General features: G+C 53.0%; 1 protein-coding gene and 1 non-coding gene across 5 annotated transcripts; both read left to right on the top strand.

Annotated features, from left to right (window-relative positions):
* Positions 1-440: 440 nt before the first annotated feature.
* On the top strand, positions 441-18372 carry Prrc2a (proline rich coiled-coil 2A). Of its 4 annotated transcripts, XM_057794376.1 has the most exons (32): positions 441-629; positions 2440-2614; positions 3098-3275; positions 3605-3704; positions 3788-3860; positions 4162-4305; positions 4463-4614; positions 5116-5195; positions 5360-5502; positions 5797-5887; positions 5981-6191; positions 6891-7365; positions 7697-7887; positions 8072-8375; positions 8699-8909; positions 9053-10906; positions 11208-11476; positions 11679-11809; positions 12031-12160; positions 12266-12351; positions 12704-12801; positions 12901-12937; positions 13056-13196; positions 13310-13381; positions 14066-14233; positions 15905-15987; positions 16115-16325; positions 16450-16548; positions 16641-16853; positions 17043-17137; positions 17231-17321; positions 17420-18372. In XM_057794376.1, the coding sequence occupies exons 2-32, from the start codon at positions 2503-2505 to the stop codon at positions 17558-17560; spliced, it is 6384 nt and encodes a 2127-aa protein (XP_057650359.1). In that variant the 5' UTR covers positions 441-629; positions 2440-2502; the 3' UTR covers positions 17561-18372. The 4 variants fall into 4 exon arrangements, with proteins under 4 accessions (XP_057650359.1, XP_057650357.1, XP_057650360.1 ...); XM_057794374.1 differs by having other exon boundaries at positions 12704-12937; positions 17420-18371; XM_057794375.1 differs by lacking the exon at positions 441-629 and adding an exon at positions 2070-2177 and having other exon boundaries at positions 12704-12937.
* On the top strand, positions 2779-2910 carry LOC130862493 (small nucleolar RNA SNORA38). Its single transcript, XR_009055660.1, has one exon. It is a non-coding gene; the product is annotated as a small nucleolar RNA SNORA38 (small nucleolar RNA).
* Positions 18373-21347: the final 2975 nt, after the last annotated feature.

The following is a 21347-nucleotide window of genomic DNA, read 5'->3' as shown; positions in this document are numbered from 1 at the left end:
GCCCTGAGGCTCTTCCAGGGCCTACGTGAACTCCTCCCTCCACTAAGTGATCCCTTCCGCTCGTCGCAGTTCTTTCCGTCCTCTGGCCCGAAAGCGTCGGGCGCCGAGCATCCTTTTCCTGCGCCTCCCGGCTCCCAGCCCGTTCGCGGACACAGCACGCATGCGCTGCCTCTTCCTCCCACCGTCCGTCGTGTAAATTCTGCGCCCAACGGCCCGGCATTCCTCCGGGCCGACGCGTCTCAACGGCCGACGCCAAGGCGCCGCCCTAGCCAACCGGCGTCCTAGCGTCCGTAAGTCCCTCCCCTTTATGCAAATAGCCGCCGCACACGGCCTTCGTTTTTAAAGTAGGGGGACGGCCCTGCGGCGCGGAGGGGTCGGGGAGACAGGGGCCCGCCCTCTATGCAAATAAGGGGGCGTGCCCAGCCGCGGAGGGTGGCGGGAGGCGGGGGGTGCTCCCGGGGGCGGCGGTTGCCCGGATGGGCCGTTAGTCGGAGCCCAGCCGCGGAGTGAGCGAGGGAGACGGGAGGAGCCGAGCGCGGCGCCATCCGCCGCCATCCGCCCCCGCCCCGCCGCCATCCGCGCCGGGGAGCCTCTGAACCCGGGTTCCGGACCCCCGCGCACCCGGCCAGGTGAGTCTGGGCGAGCCGGGCGCTGACGCCCTTTCCGGCGCGGGGCGGCGGCGGCGGGCCGGGGGAGAAGCTGCCGTCAGCCGCCGCCATCTTGTCCTCTTACCGCCGGCCCGCCCCTCCCCCTCGGCCTGCGCCGGCCGCTCCCAGGCCGCTGTGGAGGGACCGGGGGCTGACGGCGGCAAGGCCGCCGCGTCCCGGGTGCACGACCCCGCTGCGGGTCGCAGTGCCCGCCCGGCGCCCCGAGTCCCCCGGCCCATCCGGGGCCCCTCGGCCGCCTTGCAGGGTCTTTCCGCGCTGACGCCCGGCGCCATGGTTCCCGTCCTGCTGCGTCTCGGGCCGAGACACCCCGGGTCCGGGGCCCTGCTTTCGCCCGGCATCTCTGACTCTCTGCGTTCCCGAGTCTCTGCTCTCTCCATTTTTCCTGCTAGCCGGCTCTCCTCCGCTCCCCCCCTTTATTCCCGGCTGCCTTGAGGCTGCCCCCTTCTCAGCCATTCTTGCTCCCATATATTATTTCCCTCCCTTCTTTCTCGTTGATTCTCTCTTATTAGTTTAAATTTGTCTGCTCTGCGGTTTTTCTGCTCCCCGTTTTTCACCGTAGATGTCAGATTGGTTTTCTTCTGTGCCCGTAGAGCAGCCCCCATCTCCTTGTCTCGGGCTTATGGTAAAGTTCTTTCCCCGGTTTGGGATTTGATCCTGTGCCTACCTGCTTTCTTCCTATCTTCCATCTCTCCTCCACACCGTTCCCACCCACAAATGACTGCCTGGTCGCTCTAGAATGGACCGAGATGGAGCGTTTGGCCTGCTTGGGGAGTAAGGGTTATTAAGAAAAGAACTGACTGCCTGTGGGAGATTTCATGAGGATAGAAAATGAAGCTGGTTCTGTTCTGGTTTGGGCTCTCTGGGCCCATGGGTACAGGGTATTTTCAGGTTAGCTTCATAATGCTTTGTTTTTCCTCGGTTTTACATAGGATACTCCGGAGTCCGCTAGTGTTTTTTCTGCGAGCAGCATTGTTTCCAAGACCCAAAATGGGGGCAAGTTAAGGAATGGTAGATGGAGTATTCTGCTTACAGTGGGTTTTGTTCGGTCTGGCAGTGTGTGGAGCCCCTGTTGTTTAGTAAGGCTTATTCTGGCACCAGCTCCCAGTCTGGCATAGCAAGCTCATAAAAATCCTTAACCTCCCAGCATACCTTCCTTCAAACCTCCCCAGATGGGACTTAAGGCTGCTGGGAATGGAACCTGGGACACAGGGCCCTGGGGCATGATTAGGGAGCTGGTGTCTAATAGGTTGGCAATCCTAAGTTCTCTTACATGCTCAATGGAATCGTGTGCCTCATTCTGGTTTTCTCTGGGGCTTGGACTTGGTTGTCCAATTTTATCATGTAGCTCTGATTATTGGAGAAGTGGAAGACAATTGCTTGAGAGAGGCAGCTGCCATTTCTGTTTTGTTTTTCGAGACAGGGTTTCTCTGTAGCTTTGGAGCCTGACCTCTGTAGACCAGGCTGGCCTCGAACTCACAGAGATCCACCTCCCAAGTGCTCGGATTAAAGGTGTGTGCCACCATCGCCCGGCTACTGCTGCCATTTATAAAGTGGCCCAAAGGGTAGCACCTTTATATCAGGAAGATATTATTGTTTTCTTTGTTTTCTTTGTCAGGATGTGTCAGGGAGAAAGAACTGGCTATGGGGGCTGAGTGAATTGTGGTCACTTAAGAGTCTGTAGTAGTTTATTCAAGCTAGAGAGTGAAGAGAGCTTCTAGACTTTTGTTTGTGAAGGGGGCAGAATCTGAGCTGCCTACTGTCTGACCCACAGGCACCGGCTCGTTTTGGGGGAGGTGCCTGCAGGACCCAACGTACTCAATGAGCTTCCAGCGCAATGTCCGATCGCTCGGGGCCGACTGCCAAGGGGAAGGATGGAAAGAAGTATTCCTCGCTCAACCTGTTTGATACGTATAAGGGCAAGTCCTTAGAGATCCAGAAACCTGCCGGTGAGGGTCCCGCAAAGATGGTGTTAGTGTTTGAAGGTTGAGCATGTGTTATATATAGACTCCGTGAACAAAAGTAGCAAACAGACCAGGGGAACACTGAAGGGCACCCAGTCTCATCTTCAGTGTTGGGTGGGGGTGCTGGGCTCTGGGTAGAACACCAGTCATCCTCCCCACAAAGGCGTGTTTTTGGTTCCTTGTCCATGAACACGTAAGAGTCGGAGGCAAAGAAATGTGGATTTGCAGAGATCTGGGACCTGCTTGCTCCCCGCAGGCTCCGGATCAACTGTCCCACAGAGAAGCAGTGATTATAATGTATTCACCTTTGTCGGGAAAGCTTGGAGATTATTGAGTAGTGGAATGGCTTCTGAGAGAAATCTGTAGTGAAAAGGTAGTAGAATGCTGAGGGTAGTCTAAGTGGGATCTGAATGGGGACTGCTAGGTCTTCGCTGTGAGATGTTGACCCTTTCTCCACCTTTGCTTCAGTTGCCCCTCGACATGGCCTGCAGAGCCTCGGAAAAGTTGCCATTGCCCGGCGTATGCCACCCCCAGCCAACCTTCCAAGCCTGAAAGCCGAGAACAAAGGCAATGACCCCAATGTCTCACTAGTGCCGAAAGACGGAACAGGATGGGCAAGCAAACAGGAGCAGTCCGACCCCAAGAGGTAGAGGCCTGGGGAACCTAGAATGATGAGTCTTTTAGCTTCGAACTTGAGAAAATATTAAAGCGCGGTCTGTTCCAGACAAATGAGAACCAGAGACAGAAGTGCATTTTGCACATAGTCTGTTAGATGACAAAGGAATGTAGCCTTAAGTTTAGACAGATGGGGAGAGAGCAAGAAGAAAGAGCCTGTCTGAGAGCTAGTTTGCCTAGTATTTGTATTTGTAGATGGTAGTGATGGTCTAGGGTTAGCTCCAACTTTGTACCAGTGGGAGAACGAAGGGAGAGGCATCTCAAAGTCTGGATAACCTTTCCGTCCTGCTATTCCCCCAGTTCCGATGCCTCAACCGCTCAGCCGCCGGAATCGCAGCCACTGCCGGCTTCACAGACGCCTGCCTCCAACCAGCCGAAACGACCCCCAACAGCCCCAGAGGTACCTGGAGAACTGGAGGGGTTGGAGGAAGAATGATACTTACTTGTCCCTCCTTGTGACCATTATTGCCTTTGCTTCTCCAGAACACTCCTTCGGTTCCAAGCGGGGTAAAGTCCTGGGCACAAGCCAGTGTCACCCATGGAGCACATGGGGATGGTGAGTTCAAGAGTGTTGGAGGTCGCCGGGAGGCAGAGGCAGGTGAATCTCTGAGTTCGAGGCCAGCCTGGTCTGCAAGAGTTAGTTCCAGGATAGGCACCAAAGCTACAGAGAAACCCTGTCTTGAAAACCCAAAAAGAAAGTGTGAGATCACTGTCTCACGGGAGCCCTGCATTCTGCACTCCGGCAGTAAAGCTCCAGGGCCTTTGTCTAAATCTCATCCTCCCAGGACCCAGAGCCTTCCACTGTATGTGCACGCTTACAGGAAGGGAACTCTGTCTAATTCATGCCCTTTCAACAGGTGGAAGGGCATCAAGCCTACTGTCGCGATTCTCTCGAGAGGAATTTCCGACCCTGCAGGCGGCTGGCGACCAGGACAAGGCTGCCAAGGAAAGGGAGTCTGCCGAACAGTCGTCTGGGCCCGGACCAAACCTCCGCCCCCAAAGTGAGTGACTGCCTAGCATAGCCAGGCTAGCGTCTGGTCCATGGAGGAGCTAAATGTTGTGTTACTAATGCTCCTCCCCATCATTTTTGGTGCATCCACTTGCTCCCAATCGGTAATAACTTACCTTTTCCCCCTCTTCACGTTTTTCAAAATACAGATTCTACAACTTGGAGGGACGGAGGTGGGCGTGGCCCTGATGAACTGGAGGGCCCGGACTCCAAGCTTCATCATGGTCATGATCTCCGGGGTGGGCTGCAGCCTTCGGGTCCACCCCAGTTCCCTCCCTACCGCGGAATGATGCCGCCCTTTGTGAGTTTGGCTATCCGGTCTTGGAGTGGTTTCACTAAAAGCCAGAGGGTTAAATAGTCAAGATTTAGGCAGGGTATTGGTGGTTCACACCTTTAATCCAGCACTTGAGAGGCAAAGGTAGGCAGATTGCTGTGAGTTTAAGACCAGCTTGGTCTGTAGAGAGAGTTACAGGACAGCCAGGGCTACACAGAAACTCTGTCTGGTGGTGGGGAGTCAGGATTTAGTCTTTAGAAGGCAGAAAGTAAACCCCAGTTGGGGGAGTGGTGTACGCCTTTAGCCTTTAATTCCAGCACTCTGGAGGAAAGGATGGTGGAGCTCTGTGAGTTCAAGGCCAGCCTGGTCTACCAGAGTGGGTTCTTGGATAGCCAGGCCTACACAGAGAAACCTTGTCTTGAAGAAAAAAAAAAAAGGACCCCAGTGAGATGGGGTTGGGAGGAGGATGTGTTTAAAGGGTTGGCAGCTATCTATCTTCTTAGCAGCGATTGTTGGGCCCTTTTGCAGATGTATCCCCCATATCTCCCATTCCCTCCGCCCTACGGACCCCAGGGGCCTTATCGATACCCGACTCCAGATGGGCCTGGGTAAGCAATCAGATTCTGAGTTTGTTCCTGGGGACAGTGTTAATAAGCTGCTTGGGAAGAGGTGTTTGTACCCAGGAGGTTCAATTTGTATGCAATTCTACTACATACTGTATTTAATATATTGTGTCCTCCCCACACTTTTTTTTCTCTTTCCCCATACACAGCCGTTTTCCCCGCGTGGCGGGCCCCCGGGGCTCAGGGCCGCCAATGCGCCTTGTAGAGCCTGTGGGTCGGCCTTCTATTCTTAAAGAGGATAATCTCAAAGAATTTGACCAATTGGACCAGGAAAATGATGATGGTTGGGCAGGTAAATTTGGATATTTGGATCTTAAAAAGTAAAATCTGACAAAGAAATGGTGGGTCGTCTGAGAGAGCAGCAGGCATGAAAGGGATGCACGGTAGAGGCCAAATGCTGCACAGTGTTGAGAGGAGTGAGGGTGCCAGGGCTTGGGCAGCAGCTGAAGGCTGGCTGGGTGGGCGTAGTTAGCGTTGGTTCATTTTGCTGTTGTAGTTTCAGAAGATTGGTTTTGTTTGGGGAAAGTATCTGAGATTGGAGCACACACTGCTTGGTTTGCCTACTGTCAGCTCTCTTTCACCTCAGGGGCCCATGAGGAGGTCGACTACACTGAAAAACTCAAGTTCAGCGATGAGGAAGATGGGCGAGACTCTGATGAGGAGGGAGCTGAGTCCAAGTGAGTTAGGGCACCAGAGGAGAGAAGGGGGCTTGTTTTTCTGTTACATAGACTCCTGGAGGGCTGAGTTTAAACACACTGGTTTATCAACAGCAAGGATTCCCAGTCAGCTGCTGCTGAGGAACCTGAAGCAGATGTCAAAAGGGGCACTTCCCCTGGCAGTGAGCCACCCCCTCCCAAGACGGCCTGGACAGAGAACTCAAGGCCCCCAGAACCGGAGCCTGCTCCTGCTACCCCAAAACCTCCCCCACCTCCACCTCACCGGGGACCTGTGGGGAACTGGGGCCCCCCTGGGGACTACCCAGTGAGTATCTACAGTGAGGCCTTGAGAGGGTCAGTTGTGGGAGGCGTCAGGAATGGTGAATAAGCAGTAATAACAAGAAGCGAGGGGGCTGTGCTGTATCTCAGGAAAGCTTGGGAACGTTTGGTTCTGGGGGTGGGGGATGAGTTGGGATGCTGGGAAGGAAGGCCTGCGTGTTCAGGTCTCTAAAGGAGCAGTGAGGATGAGAAGTTCGCCTCCACCCACAGAGACCTGTAACTTCGTGGCCTGCCGCTTCCTGTTGATTGGTCTTTGAAAGAGGTAGAAGGGCCGGGCGGTGGTGGCGCACGCCTTTAATCCCAGCACTTGGGAGGCAGAGGCAGGCCGATCTCTGAGTTCGAGACCAGCCTGGTCTACAAGAGCTAGTTCCAGGACAGGCTCCAAAGCCACAGAGAAACCCTGTCTCAACCAAAAAAAAAAAAAAATTTCAATCCAAAGCGACTTCCAGTCAGGACAGCACTTCCACCAGCTCACCATTTGCCGGGCGGTGGTGGCGCATGCCTTTAATCCCAGCACTCGGGAGGCAGAGGCAGGCGGATCTCTGTGAGTTCGAGACCAGCCTGGTCTACAAGAGCTAATTCCAGGACAGGCTCCAAAACCACAGAGAAACCCTGTCTCGAAAAACCAAAAAAAAAAAAAAAAAAAAAAAGAGGTAGAAGGTAGAATGACTGATACCTGTTTCAGGACCGTGGGGGTCCTCCCTGCAAACCCCCAGCCCCCGAAGATGAGGATGAGGCGTGGCGGCAGCGTCGGAAGCAGTCTTCCTCAGAGATTTCCCTGGCAGTGGAGCGTGCCCGGAGGCGACGAGAAGAGGAAGAGCGCCGCATGCAGGAGGAGCGCCGGGCAGCCTGTGCCGAGAAGCTCAAGCGACTCGATGAAAAGTTTGGGGCGCCTGACAAGCGGCTCAAAGCAGAGCCTGCAGCCCCACCTGCTACCCCTTCTGCCCCAGCTCTACCACCTGCAGTCCCCAAAGAACTCCCTGCTCCTCCAGCTCTGCCGACAGCACCAGCCCCAGCACCAGAGAAAGAACCTGAAGAGCCAGCACAAGCCCCTCCTGTGCAGTCCACCCCCAGTCCAGGTGTGGCTCCAGCTCCCACTCTGGTGAGTGGTGGTGGCACTGCCAGTAGCACCAGCAGTGGCAGCTTCGAAGCCAGCTCAGGTATGCAGAAAGGAATAGGCTCTGCTAGGTGCTCGTCCTGTGAGGATGCTGGGTAGTGAAGATGGTGTCATGGGAAGAGAGCTGTGGGTGGTAGGGAAAGAAGGGGTTCTGTTTGGGATATCTGGGAGGATCTAAAGCGTTTTTGTAGCACCCAAAGTGGAGGAAAGCTCCCTGTGTTTTCTGGTGTTTCACAGAAGTATTTGAGGCCTTGAAGTGTTTTCCCAGGTCTTAGACAGGATGGGCTTTAATATAGTTGGTATTTGGTTGGGGGTTGGAATTTCTGGGATATTTTTTAGCTGTTTTAATGAACCTACTCTGTTCTTCAATGCAGTGGAACCCCAACTGCCTTCAAAAGAGGGCCCTGAACCACCAGAAGAGGTTCCTCCACCCACCACACCCCCAGCCCCAAAGATTGAACCCAAGGGTGATGGGGTTGGTCCTACTCGCCAGCCTCCCAGCCAGGGCTTGGGCTACCCAAAATACCAGAAGTCATTGCCACCTCGCTTCCAGCGACAGCAACAGGTGAGGTCAAGTTCTTCCCTCTTAGGCTGTTGTTTGTCTCTCTCTGCCGTCTTCAGGCTGTGTTCACCTTTTGACTGTGTTCCTGGACCACCCACCCCGTGTTTGTCATACCCTTGCCTTGACTTTCCCTACTAACGCCTTTGGCTGTAAACTCGTAACCTCTCTCTTGACTTGTTCTTGGCAGGAGCAGCTCCTGAAGCAGCAGCAACAGCAACAGCAGCAGTGGCAGCAGCAGCAACAAGGCACTGCCCCTCCTGCCCCAGTGCCCCCATCACCACCACAGCCTGTGACCCTGGGAGCTGTACCTGCTCCACAGGCACCACCCCCACCCCCCAAAGCCCTGTACCCAGGTGCTCTGGGCCGGCCCCCACCAATGCCTCCAATGAACTTTGATCCCCGCTGGATGATGATTCCTCCTTATGTAGACCCTCGACTTCTTCAGGGCCGGCCCCCTCTGGACTTCTACCCTCCTGGTGTGCATCCCTCTGGTAAGGGTCCATTGGAGTGGTGGGGAGCTCCCTGTCCAGGAGGAGATACTTTGTATGACAGATTGCTGCGATGGTGTCTCTGCTTAGTACTTGTGAGGGTCTTGTGAGGATAGGCTTGGGGCAGAGGTAAACCAAGGTCCTTCATTGGGCATAGTTTTTGAGTGGCTTGATTACTTCATAGGGGAGCTGAGTGCTTGACTGTTTTCACAAGAAAAGAGAAAACCGAGACTTAGAGAACAGGAGGTGCAGGTGCTGCCCGTGTGCAAAGGGAAGATGCTTGTTGGTGTGGAAGGCCTGACAGGGTAGTTTCTTTGTTTTCTTAGGTCTGGTTCCCCGGGAACGGTCAGACAGTGGGGGCTCAAGCTCAGAGCCATTTGAACGCCATGCACCCCCTCTATTACGGGAAAGGGGCACCCCACCAGTAGACCCTAAGTTGGCCTGGGTAGGAGATGTCTTTACCACCACACCTACTGACCCTCGCCCTCTCACCTCACCTCTGCGCCAGGCAGCAGATGAGGACGACAAGACTATGAGGTGAGTTGCTAGGGAGGAACTGCGGCCTGACTGTGTGCCGGGGTTATCTGAGGAGACGGGGAGTCCAGGGGAAGGAGTGTCTAGGTCAGAATGCACTGAGTGTGTGCTCATCCTCATCCTGACAGACTTCTGTTTCTCCTCAGAAGCGAGACTCCTCCGGTACCTCCGCCCCCACCTTATCTGGCTAATTATCCCGGTTTTCCTGAGAATGGAGCCCCTGGGCCCCCAATCTCTCGCTTCCCTCTGGAGGAGCCAGCTCCTCCAGGACCCCGTCCACTACCTTGGGCCCCGGGCAGTGATGAGACTGCCAAGATACAAGCTCCACCCCCCAAGGAGGAACCCCCCAAGGAGGGACTGCCACAGGTGTCAGGACCAGAAGCCGGCAGAAAGCCTGCCCGTGGAGCTGGAGGTGGAGGCCAAGGACCACCACCACCACGCAGAGAAAATCGTACGGAGACTCGATGGGGCCCTCGCCCAGGCAGCTGTCGTCGTGGGGTCCCTGCAGAGGAGCCAGGTGCCCCTCCTCGCCGAGCTGGGCCTATAAAGAAACCGCCACAAACTGTCAAAGTCGACGAACTGCCTCCTAAATCCCTAGAACAGGGGGATGAGACTCCCAAGGTTCCAAAGCCAGATCCACTCAAGACAGCTAAGGGGAAGGTGGGCCCCAAGGAGACCCCACCGGGTGGGAATCTTTCTCCTGCTCCTAGGCTTCGGAGGGACTATTCCTATGAAAGACTAGGTCCTACATCTTGTCGGGGTCGTGGTCGAGGCGAGTATTTTGCCAGAGGAAGGGGCTTTCGGGGAACCTATGGAGGCCGAGGTCGGGGAGCCCGGAGCCGAGAATTCCGAAGTTACCGGGAATTCCGAGGAGATGACGGGCGTGGCGGTGGTGCAGGAGGACCAAACCACCCTTCTGCTCCCCGAGGCCGCACTGCCAGTGAGACGCGAAGTGAGGGTTCAGAGTATGAAGAAATACCCAAAAGACGCCGCCAGCGTGGTTCTGAAACAGGCAGTGAGACGCATGAGAGTGACCTGGCCCCCTCTGACAAGGAAGCCCCCCCACCCAAGGAGGGAGTGCTTGCTCAGGTCCCCCTTGCCCCACCACCACCAGGAGCTCCCCCATCGCCAGCCCCAGCCCGATTCTCTACTGCCCGGGGTGGTCGTGTCTTCACTCCAAGAGGAGTGCCATCACGTCGTGGCCGAGGTGGGGGGCGGCCTCCTCCTCCTGTTTGCTCAGGCTGGAACCCTCCAGCCAAGTCTATGGTTCCAAAGAAGCCTCCGACTGGTCCTTTGCCCCCAAGTAAGGACCCCTTGAAAGAGAAGCTGATTTCAGGGCCCCTGTCCCCCCTGTCTCGAGCCGGCAACATAGGTGTAGGCATGGAAGATGGGGAGCGACCCCGACGGAGGCGACATGGCAGGGCTCAGCAGCAGGACAAACCCCCTCGTTTCCGGAGGCTGAAGCAAGAACGTGAAAATGCAGCCAGAGGAGCTGATGTCAAGCCCCCTTCCCTAACCCTTCCAAGCTCTACCCCTGGACCCGAGGAGACTCTGGCAACAGTCACTGTTCCCCCGCCCCCTCGCCGCACAGCTGCTAAATCTCCTGATCTGTCAAACCAGAACTCTGACCAAGCCAATGAGGAATGGGAGACTGCATCAGAGAGCAGCGACTTTGCCAGTGAGCGCCGGGGTGACAAGGAGACTCCCCCAGCAGCACTTATGACCTCTAAAGCTGTGGGGACTCCTGGGGGCAGTGCAGGTGGGTCTGGACCAGGCATTTCAACCATGTCTCGCGGAGAGCTGAGTCAGCGAGCCAAGGATTTGAGCAAGCGGAGCTTCTCAAGTCAGCGGCCAGGCATGGATCGTCAAAACCGGCGCCCAGGCCCTGGGAGCAAGACTGGCAGTGGTGGTGGCAGTAGTGGTGGTGGTTCAGGCCCTGGGGGACGGACCGGCCCAGGACGAGGGGATAAGAGGAGCTGGCCCTCTCCCAAGAACCGAAGGTGGGTAAGGGTAGATTGCTAACTGTTACAGTTGCTGGGGTGAGGGGGTGTCAGGCGATAGTGGGTGCCAGGGAGTTGGGGGCGTGTAGATATGTCAGGCATCAAGAGGTGCCAAGGGCAGGTAGTGAGCGGAAGAGTTGGCAGTGCTCATGCTTGTTTTCCCACTCAGTAAACAAAACTTTGAGAGGGTTTTATCGGGAGAGAGCAGGGTACCAGTGGAGAAGCTGGAAAACAGATGCTTGACTTGTAGGACAGAATAAGACTTTAGTGAGCCCTGGAGCTGATGCTCTGCTTTCTCCAGCCGGCCTCCCGAGGAGCGAGCCCCGGGGCTTCCTCTTCCTCCACCGCCCCCCAGCAGTTCTGCTGTCTTCCGCCTGGACCAAGTTATCCACAGCAACCCGGCTGGCATCCAACAGGCTCTGGCCCAACTTAGCAGCCGCCAAGGAAATGTAACTGCACCAGGGGGGCACCCAAGGCCTAAGCCTGGACCTCCCCAAGCCCCTCAGGGCTCCTCCCCTCGGCCCCCAACCCGTTATGACCCCCCGAGGGCCAGCAACGTCATCAGTTCTGGTAAGCTGGGGGCAAGCAGGTGGGAATGACTTCATCCCCAAAGGTCAGGTGTTGGAGTGGGGAGCATAAGTTTGGCCTGGGAGCCCTGTTATTGGGTTCAGCGATGAGCAGAGCTGGAAGGACTGGGAGGTGGAGTTGGGAGAGCAAGCTAGGGTCAGTGGTAGAATGAGGTAGATGCTGACAGTTTTCCCCTTTTCCCCAGACCCCCACTTCGAGGAGCCAGGGCCGATGGTGAGGGGGGTGGGCGGGACTCCCCGGGACTCTGCCGGGGTTAATCCCTTCCCCCCGAAACGGCGGGAGCGGCCTCCCCGAAAACCGGAGCTGCTGCAGGAGGTGAGGGATGGGGCTGGAGATTGGGTTTCGTTGCACTCCCACCTTTGAAAGTTCTTGGTTATGCTCTCTGTACACTTTCGCGTTCTGTTGTTGAGCCCTCACCCCAGATTCTCATTAGCGATCACCACTTGTCTCCCATGTATCTGTCTCCCCTGTTGCTACTGCTCCTCACTCAGCCCCAGCTTATTTGTGTTTTGCCCTTCTGGGTTTTCTCTCCTTAGGAGTCTGTGCCAGCTTCTCCTAGCTCTGGATTCTTAGGCTCTAAGCCTGAGGTCCCAGGCCCTCAGGGAGAGTCCAGAGATTCAGGCGCAGAGGCCCTGACTCCCCACATCTGGAATCGTTTACATAATGGTGGGTAAAGCTGGTGGAGGGGAAAGACTGGAATTGGGGGCAGGGGTGTGAGGTGGGTCTCAGAACTGTTTTCTCACTGCCTGCTTCCTGGTTGATGTTCTCCAGCCACAAGCCGAAAGAGTTACCAGCCTGGCTCCATAGAGCCCTGGATGGAGCCCCTGAGCCCCTTTGAGGATGTGGCAGGCACAGAGGTGAGTGGGTTAGGGGGTCAGGAGGTGACAGTGATTTTTGTTGAGTGTTGTTCATGTCTCCTCATCTGTCCTGAATTTCTTTTTTTGTTTGTTTGTTTGTTTGTTTGTTTGGTTTTTCAAGACAGGGTTTCTCTGTAGCTTTGGAGCCTGTCCTGGAACTCCCTTTGTAGACCAGGCTGGCCTCGAACTCACAGAGATCCGCCTGCCTCTGCCTCCCAAGTGCTGGGATTAAAGGCGTGCGCCACCACTGCCCGGCTGTCCTGAATTTCCTTTGCTCAGTGTGTTGATGTACATGCACGTGTTGGGCATTAGGTGTTTTCTGCTCTAACTTGACCTCTCTTCCACTCCTTAGATGAGTCAGTCAGACAGTGGGGTGGACCTCAGTGGAGATTCTCAAGTGTCATCAGGTCCCTGTAGCCAGCGAAGTTCCCCTGATGGAGGACTTAAGGGGTCAGCAGAGGGACCCCCCAAGCGGCCTGGAGGACCCTCGCCCCTGAATACTGTTCCTGGTGAGGGTGCACCTGGCTCTGAACCTTCTGAACCTTCTAGGAGACGGCCACCTGCTCCCCATGATGGGGACAGAAAGGTAAAATCTTACTTGGCCCTGTCTGTCTGTCAGCCTTTCTTTGTCAGTGTGTAGTGGGATTTCTTGGGTTTTTTTCCTCTGTCACCCACCAACTGTACTTTGTTGTTCTCCAATCTAGGAGCTGCCCCGGGAGCAGCCTCTACCCCCCGGTCCCATAGGAACAGAACGATCGCAACGCACAGACCGAGGCCCAGAGCCAGGCCCCCTCCGGCCAGCCCACCGATCTGGCTCTCAAGTTGAGTTTGGCACTACCAACAAGGTCTGAATGGGCTGAACTTGGGCGTATCCTGGGTTGGGTATGGAGAGTGATGACAGGTGGGATGGGGGTTTGAATTGTGGGACTATCCTGTATCCCCCACCCCCATGTTACAGGACTCAGACTTGTGCCTAGTGGTAGGAGACACTTTAAAAGGAGAGGAAGAGTTGGCGACGTCAGTTACGGAGGTAGGTGGGCTGTGACTTTGATGGGAAGGCCCGTGAACTCTGATGAAGATACACGGGAGTCTAGACCAGTGGTGTCCTCTGTCTTACTAGTGCTGCAGCCCCCCCTTTAATGCGGTTCATGTGGTGGGGGCTTCCACAGAATAACATCTTGTTGCTACTTAGTAACTAATCTTGCTATTGTTTTTTTTTTTTTTTTTTTTTTTTTTTTTTTTTTTTTGGTTTTTCGAGACAGGGTTTCTCTGTGGCTTTGGAGCCTGTCCTGGAACTAGCTCTGTAGACCAGGCTGGTCTCGAACTCACAGAGATCCGCCTGCCTCTGCCTCCCGAGTGCTGGGATTAAAGGCGTGCACCACCACGCCCGGCTAATCTTGCTATTGTTAAGAATTGTAATGTGGGGGCTCAGAGGTTAAGGGCACTGGCTGTTCTTCAGAGGTCCTGAGTTTAATTCCCAGCAACTATATAACAGCTTACAGCTATATAGAATGAGATCTCTTCCGGGATGCAAGAATGCACCCAGACAAAACACTGTATATGAGATAAATCTTAAAAGAATAGTAATGTAAATATTAGGTATGGAACCCCTGTGGAAGGGTCATTCAACCCTTAAAGGGATCACAACCCACAGGTTGAGAACTGCTGATGTAGAATGTCAGACTTCCTTCTTGACAAGGCTTTTTTTGGCCAGGCCATTCCCATATCCAGAGACTGGGAGCTGCTCCCCAGCGCTTCTCCTTCTACTGAGCCACAGGCCAAGAGCCTGGGTTCTGGGCACTGTGGTCCAGAGCCTAGCCCTTCAGGTCAGCGCCTGTACACTGAGGTCTTCTATGGCAGCCCTGGACCTCCCAGTTCCCAAGTAAGCTCCGTTTTTCATCATTTGCCCCCTTTCTACTCTTTCCCCCCCTGTTGTTGATGTTTTCCACATGTTTGCCATGTGCTGGATTAAAGATGCGCTCTACCAACATGCCCAGCAGATAGATGTGTGTGTGTCGTGCATGCGCTACATCTGCCAGCAGAGGGTGCAGTCCTCCCTCCACCAGGTCACCTGGGTCAGCAGCAGGTGCATTACCTGCCCAGCGGTGCCTCTTGCCCTGAAGTTGGTTAATTATAAAACATTTTGTTGTATGTTTTTTTTTTTCCTGTAGTGGATAGGGTGGTTAAGGCTTTTGCTCAGGAATTTGTTTTTGTTTTTGATAGCATGTGTTAGATTGTCCATTGCTTTGGCAATACCTAAGACCTGTGGGTTTTTTTGTTTGTTTGTTTTTGAGACAGGGTTTCTCTGTGGTTTTGGAGCCTGTCCTGGAACTAGCTCTTGTAGACCAGGCTGGTCTCGAACTCACAGAGATCCGCCTGCCTCTGCCTCCCGAGTGCTGGGATTAAAGGCGTGCGCCACCACCGCCCGGCCTAGACCTGTGGTTTTGAAGGTTCGTTTTTGTTTTTGTTTTTTCGAGACAGGGTTTCTCTGTGGTTTTGGAGCCTGTCCTGGAACTAGCTCTTGTAGACCAGGCTGGTCTCGAACTCACAGAGATCCGCCTGCCTCTGCCTCCCAAGTGCTGGGATTAAAGGTGTGCGCCACCACGCCCGGCTTGAAGGTTCTTTGTGGTGGGACAGATCAGCTGCCTGCTGGAGAGCTGACTCAGGTTAAGAGCCTGTTTCCCAGAGGTCCTGAGTTCAATTCCGGCAACCACCCAGTGGCTCACACCATCTGTAATGAGATCTGGTGCCCTCCCTGTGTGCAGGCAGACATGTAGGCAGCACTGGGAAGGGCAGAAGCAGGTAGATCTATAAGAGCAAGTTCCAGGTCTGCCAGGGCTACATAGAGAAACCTTGTTTCGAAAAAAGAGAGATTTTTGTTTTTGCCTGCATTTGTCTGCACCATGTGTATCAGTGCTCACAGAGGCCATAAGAAGACTTTGATCCCCTTGGAACTGGAGTTGCAGGTGGTTGTAAGCCGCCATGTGGGTGCTGAGGATAGACCAGATCTGGAAGAGTAGCCAGTGTAGATTACCAGCCTTGCGTGTACTCAGTGGGTGTGTGTACATGACCGCAGGTGCCCATGGAGGCCAGCGGCGTCTGATCTCCCTGGAGCTGGAGCTGTGGATGCTGTTGTGCCTGTTCTAGCAGCCGAGCCGTCTCTGCAGCCCCCACTCCTGCCCTCTTCTCACATTGTGAGACAGGGTCTGGCCTTGAGCTTACTCAAGATGGCCTTGAATTTGATGGTTGTCCCCTTCCTAGGAACTGAGATTCCACCAGGCTCCTCTATTACTTTTTCACTTTAATTCTATCCAGGCCCTTGGCCTGTAGGATGGTGCTGCCCACTCTGAGGTGGAAAGGGTGCTTTTCTGTTGCCTGTGTGTTCTCAGTCCTGCTGACAGCCAGGGTTACCCACCACACTGCTAGAGCACAGACCTGGGGCTTGGGCTGCAGAGAAGTCCCCTCTCTACCAATGCTGTGTGTATCCAGCCCCAGGTTACCTTTTCTTGATCAAAGATATTGGAACTGCTTCTGCCTTGCTGTTCTCCATCAGGTCTCTGGGGGTGCCATCGACTCTCAGTTACATCCCAACAACGGAGGCTTCCGTCCTGGGACACCCTCATTGCACCAGTACAGGTAAAACTAGATTCCTACAGACCTCCAAAGGAAATAGAGATGCATTCCAGGGGCGAGGGTACCAAACAGTAGGTTAAGGTATCACTCACACTAAGAGAATAACATCTCTTCCCTAACTTCTTTTCAGGTCACAGCCCCTGTATCTACCCCCAGGTCCAGCCCCTCCCTCGGCACTGCTCTCTGGGGTAGCTCTCAAGGGCCAGTTTGTGGATTTCTCAGCACTGCAAACCACAGAGCTGGGGAAGTTGCCTGCTGGAGGAGTTCTCTACCCTCCACCTTCCTTCTTCTACTCTGCAGCTTTCTGCCCCAGCCCCTTGCCTGACCCACCCTTGCTTCAGGTATGAGGTGGGCGGCTGCTAGGGCAGCAGAGAGGGCACTCATGGGGGACTTGACCTGATCTGGTTCAACTCATGTAGTCCAGTTTACAGCCTGGGGGTGACTTTCCCTGCTGTCTCCCAACAGGTACGCCAGGACCTCCCGTCCCCGTCAGATTTCTACTCCACTCCTTTGCAGCCAGGTGGTCAGAGTGGCTTCCTTCCCTCAGGGGCCCCTGCTCAGCAGGTAGCTGTCATCTCCACTCCTGCGCCTGTCTTAGTTTGAATTTTCTCATGTGCCTTGCTGCCCTAATGGACTCCCTGGGGTTCTTGTTGCAGATGCTTCTGCCTGTGGTAGAGTCACAGCTGCCAGTGGTGAACTTTGGCTCCCTGCCACCAGCGCCACCTCCTGCTCCGCCCCCTCTTTCTCTGTTACCTGTGGGTCCTGCTCTGCAGCCCCCCAGCCTGACCGTGCGGCCCCCACCTGCTCCTGCTACTCGGGTGTTGTCTTCATCTGCCAGGCCCTTCCCCCCTAGCTTGGGGCGAGCAGAGGTGAGGTGTGGGGAATAGCGGCTGAGCAGTGAGGCGGCTGTTGGGTGGAAGGACTCAGTAGTCCACGTTGAGTGGATTTTGAAAGATGGCAAAGTAGAGAGATTCAGGGTCTGTCCCACCAAAAAAGGAAGAAAAAGGGTGAATAGATCAGACTGGAGGTTTATAGGGTGAATCGTCTTTTATCTTCAGCTGCACCCAGTAGAACTAAAGCCTTTCCAGGATTATCGCAAGCTCAGCAGCAACCTTGGTGGTCCTGGGTCATCTCGGACTCCCCCAACTGGAAGGTAAATAGGGATGTGTAGACTCTGCATCCTCAGGAGTTTTCTTTGAAACCAGGACAGGTCTTGGGCTTGTCTTAACCACATTTCTTCCTTTAGGCCCTTCTCTGGTCTCAATTCCCGTCTCAAGGCCCCACCTTCCACCTACAGTGGAGTATTCCGAACTCAGCGCATTGACCTCTACCAGCAGGTGAAGGAGAAACCTTGTGACCCCAGCCTTAGCTCAGGTTCCCTTCTAAGCTGCTGAAGGATTGGTGACTTAACTCTTCTGCATGTGCCTATCCTCAGGCCTCCCCACCAGATGCCCTGCGCTGGATGCCGAAGCCTTGGGAACGGACAGGGCCACCTTCTCGAGAAGGGCCTCCCCGAAGAGCAGAGGAGCCTGGGTCCCGGGGGGACAAGGAGCCTGGATTGCCCCCACCCCGCTGAGGGAATTCCCCTTGACCCCAACCCCCGGGGCTTGTATATAGATTATAAATATATAAGGGGGAAGGGGTGGATGGGGAGGGGTTGTGAGTCTGGAGCCTCACTTCCCCTCTTCTCTTCCCCTGGTCCCCTATCCCTGGGGCCGTTTGTTAAAAAAGAATAAAAGAATTTAAAAAAAAAAAAAAAAAGAAGTCATTTGGGAGATTAACTAATGTACAGTGTGTTGCTTAGTGATGTATGAACTATGTACTTGAGTTACCTGTTGGTTACTTCAAGGTTCCAGAATTACGAATTTTGGCTGGGCTCAAATAAGTAATTCTCATACCAGTGGAGGTCAGTGCATGCATGGTTTCTGTTGCTGTAACCATGTAATTCTTACAAAGGAAAGCATTTAATTGGAGCTGGCTTATAGGTTCAGAGGAGGTTTAGTCCACAATCAGCATGGCAGGAAAAATGGTGACATATGGGCAGATGTTCTACATCTGAATCTGCATGCAGCAGGATGATAAAAGTATAGCAAGGAAATATTGGACCAAAGCAAGACCAAAAACCAGCTGTGTAGTTCCAAACATTACATCTCTATCTTATGTCAAAACACACTTCAAATCTCCAACTTCTTTCAGCTTTGTTGACTGCAACACACTTCTTTCTCTTGGACTGCTTCCATTCCTTGTTAGCAGCTCTCCTCGGCTGGTATCCATGGCTCTAGTGTCTCCAAAATATTGAGGTCTCCAACACAGTCCAGGCTCCACACAATGACCCCTCTAAGTGTCAAGCAGAGGTACCTCTGACACCTGACTTTTAGCGTGGAGTGAAAATCCACTAGCACATACTTTTTTTTAATAAATTTTTTCATTGATATTTATTGAGCTGTACATTTCTTTCTGTTCCCCTCCCATTTATTAATTGTTTCAGTGTCTGCTGCTGGGGTTATATTTAGGAAGTGCTCCCCTGTGTCAATGCGTTCAAGTGTACTTCCCGCTTTCTCTTCTGTGAGGTTCAGTGTGGCTGGCTTTATGTTGAGGTCTTTGATCCACTTGGACTTGAGATTTGCATCATCTACTTTATGTCGTGGCTGCAGCCTCCCCTGACACCAACAACAAGGGAACCTGCATGTGACAGGCCTAGGCACTCTGAATCTATGTTACAGTTGTACAGCTGGGTCCTCTATGGGATTAATAGTGGCAACAGAGGCTTATCTGTGACTTTTGTTTTACAGGGTCTCTGTAGACCAGGCTGGCCTTGAACTCTTAGAGATCCACCTACCTCTGCCTCCGGAGTGTGCTCCACCACAGCCCAGCTTCTCTTTTTTTTCTTTTTATGATTTATTTATTTATTATGTATACAACATTCTGCCTGCATGTATGGCCACACGCCAGAAGAGGGCGCCAGATCTCATTACAGATGGTTGTGAGCCACCATATGGTTGCTGGGAATTGAACTCAGGACCTCTGGAAGAGCAGCCGGTGCTCTTAACCACTGAGCCATCTCTCCAGCCTCCTACCCCCCCCCCCCCCCCAGCTTTTCTCTTTTAACTGGCTTCTGGGACCATAACCCGTTTCTTATTTGTTTGGTTTTTTTGGTGTTTTTTCAAGAAAGGGTTTCTCTGTGTAGCCCTGGGTGTCCTGAACTCACTTTGTAGGCCAGGCTGGCTTCAAACTCACAGAGATCCTCCTGCCTCTGCCTTCTGAGTGCTGGAATTAAAGGTGTGCACTGCTACTACCACCCAGCTTCCCTTTCTTGTAACCTTGACTAAAATGGCTGAAGCTGCCAAGTTCTGCTTGCTGGAACTACTCTCGCCCAAACATTTTCATAATTAGTTGTCTGGTTTTGATGGTTTCTAAAAGTAAAACTGTCACATTGAGCATAGCTTTAGCAAAGGAGACCTCACAATAACACTCTCCAACAAAGCCACACCTGATAGTGCTACTCCCTATGAGTTTATGGGGGCCAATTACATGCAAACCACCACATTCCATTCCCTGGCTCTCATAAGCTTGTAACAATATAATACAAATACATTTAGTCCAATTTCAAAAGGCCCCATAGTCAATGACAATTGTCTCAACACTTTAAAAGTTCAAAGTCTTTTCTGAGATTTGTGCAATCTCCTAACTATAATCCCCTATAAAGTCAGAAAGCAGATCGTATGCTTCCAACATATAGTGGTATAGAATATTCATTACCATTCCAAAACAGGTTTGAGTGAGGAAATGCTGTACCAAAGTTAACACCGTAAACCAGCCTGGCAAACTCTAAACTCTGCATCTCTAATGAGCTCCAACTTTTCCCTTTGTTGACTGCGATACTCTATGCGGGCTCCACTGTTAGCAGCTCTCCTTGCTAGATTTCCATTGCTCTAGGCCATTATCATGACACATGCCTGGCCTCAGCATCTTTAGCCATCGAGAGAGATTCCATAACTCTTTTCTTGCATCTTTGACTCAAAATTCAGAACCATGTGGCTGAAGCTGCCAAGGGCTGGAACATGCCCCCTTGTTCAATTACAACTTCAGCTTTCTGTTTTCCATGGTTTCCTTCACTGACTTAAAACTTAGGTGTTCTAGCCGGGCGATGGTGGCGCACGCCTTTAATCCCAGCACTCGGGAGGCAGAGGCAGGCGGATCTCTGTGAGTTCGAGACCAGCCTGGTCTACAAGAGCTAGTTCCAGGACAGGCTCCAAAACCACAGAGAAACCCTGTCTCGAAAAACCAAAAAAAAAAAAAACAAAAAAAAAAAAAACTTAGGTGTTCTGGAAGCTGCTCTGAGATGAGACTGGATCCACCGTCCTAGCGCTGCGCGGGGTCATCAGGCTTTTCTTTAATCTGTTTACACTTCCGGGGTTCCTTTTCTCAAGTAGTTCATTTTATATTTTTCATTGCTCAGCTTGCTCCTTTTCATTATAGATCTGTGTACGTATGGCAACAAATAACTAAGCCACAGTCACTACTGAGATATCTGGAAATCTTTGTCAAAACTATTCATAAATCTTCAATTTAGCCTCAGGCACTTTTTTTTGTAGAAGAGCAGAAAGTCACATTCTTCATCAAAATATGATAAGCACATCTCTAGCCAACAAATTAATATCCTCCTCTGAAACCTCCTAAGCCAGGCCCCCATAGTTCAAAATACCCCCAGCACCACACTGCTACTGGCACCTCCTTTTCCCTACTAACATGGTCCACTAAGTCCCATTTAATGTACTTAACTACTTTCCTATCCTAATCCAAAACTCCAGAAGCATGGTCAGGCCTATCACAGCATTACCCCAGTTCTTGGTACCAACTGTGAAGAGACACAATAACCATCCAACTATGGGGTTGGCTTACAGCTTCAAAGATTTAGTTACACTCAACATAGTGAGATACAGGCAAACATGGTGCTGGAAGAGCCAAGAGTTCTACATCTGGATCAGAGAGCAGCATTGTACCACGGCCTGGCCTGAGCATCTTCAGCAAAGCCACACCTAATAGTGTAGACGCTCCCTAGGGGGTCCACTTTCATTCAAACCAGCAAATACCACATAGCCTCCTACTTTTCAGGTTTTCTTCAGCATGGAGCTTAGTCATCAGGCCTTCCTGTTCCAGAGATCCAGGGCCAAGTTGTAAAACTTAGCTGGCCTGAGCTATTTTGAGAGTAGTTTAACTGATGTTACAACAGCAGCCTCTTAAAGAGTTAGAATAAGGGGTGGCAGAGGTACGTGGGTGCCACAGAATGCTATGTCTATTCTAGCATTTTCAGTCCTTTTTTTTTTGTTTTGTATTTTTTGAGACACCGTTTCTCTGTGTAG

The sequence above is a fragment of the Chionomys nivalis genome, chromosome 19 (genome assembly GCF_950005125.1).
Source record: "Chionomys nivalis chromosome 19, mChiNiv1.1, whole genome shotgun sequence".
Lineage (NCBI taxonomy): Eukaryota > Metazoa > Chordata > Mammalia > Rodentia > Cricetidae > Chionomys > Chionomys nivalis.
This window is presented reverse-complemented; position numbering and strand designations above follow the sequence as displayed.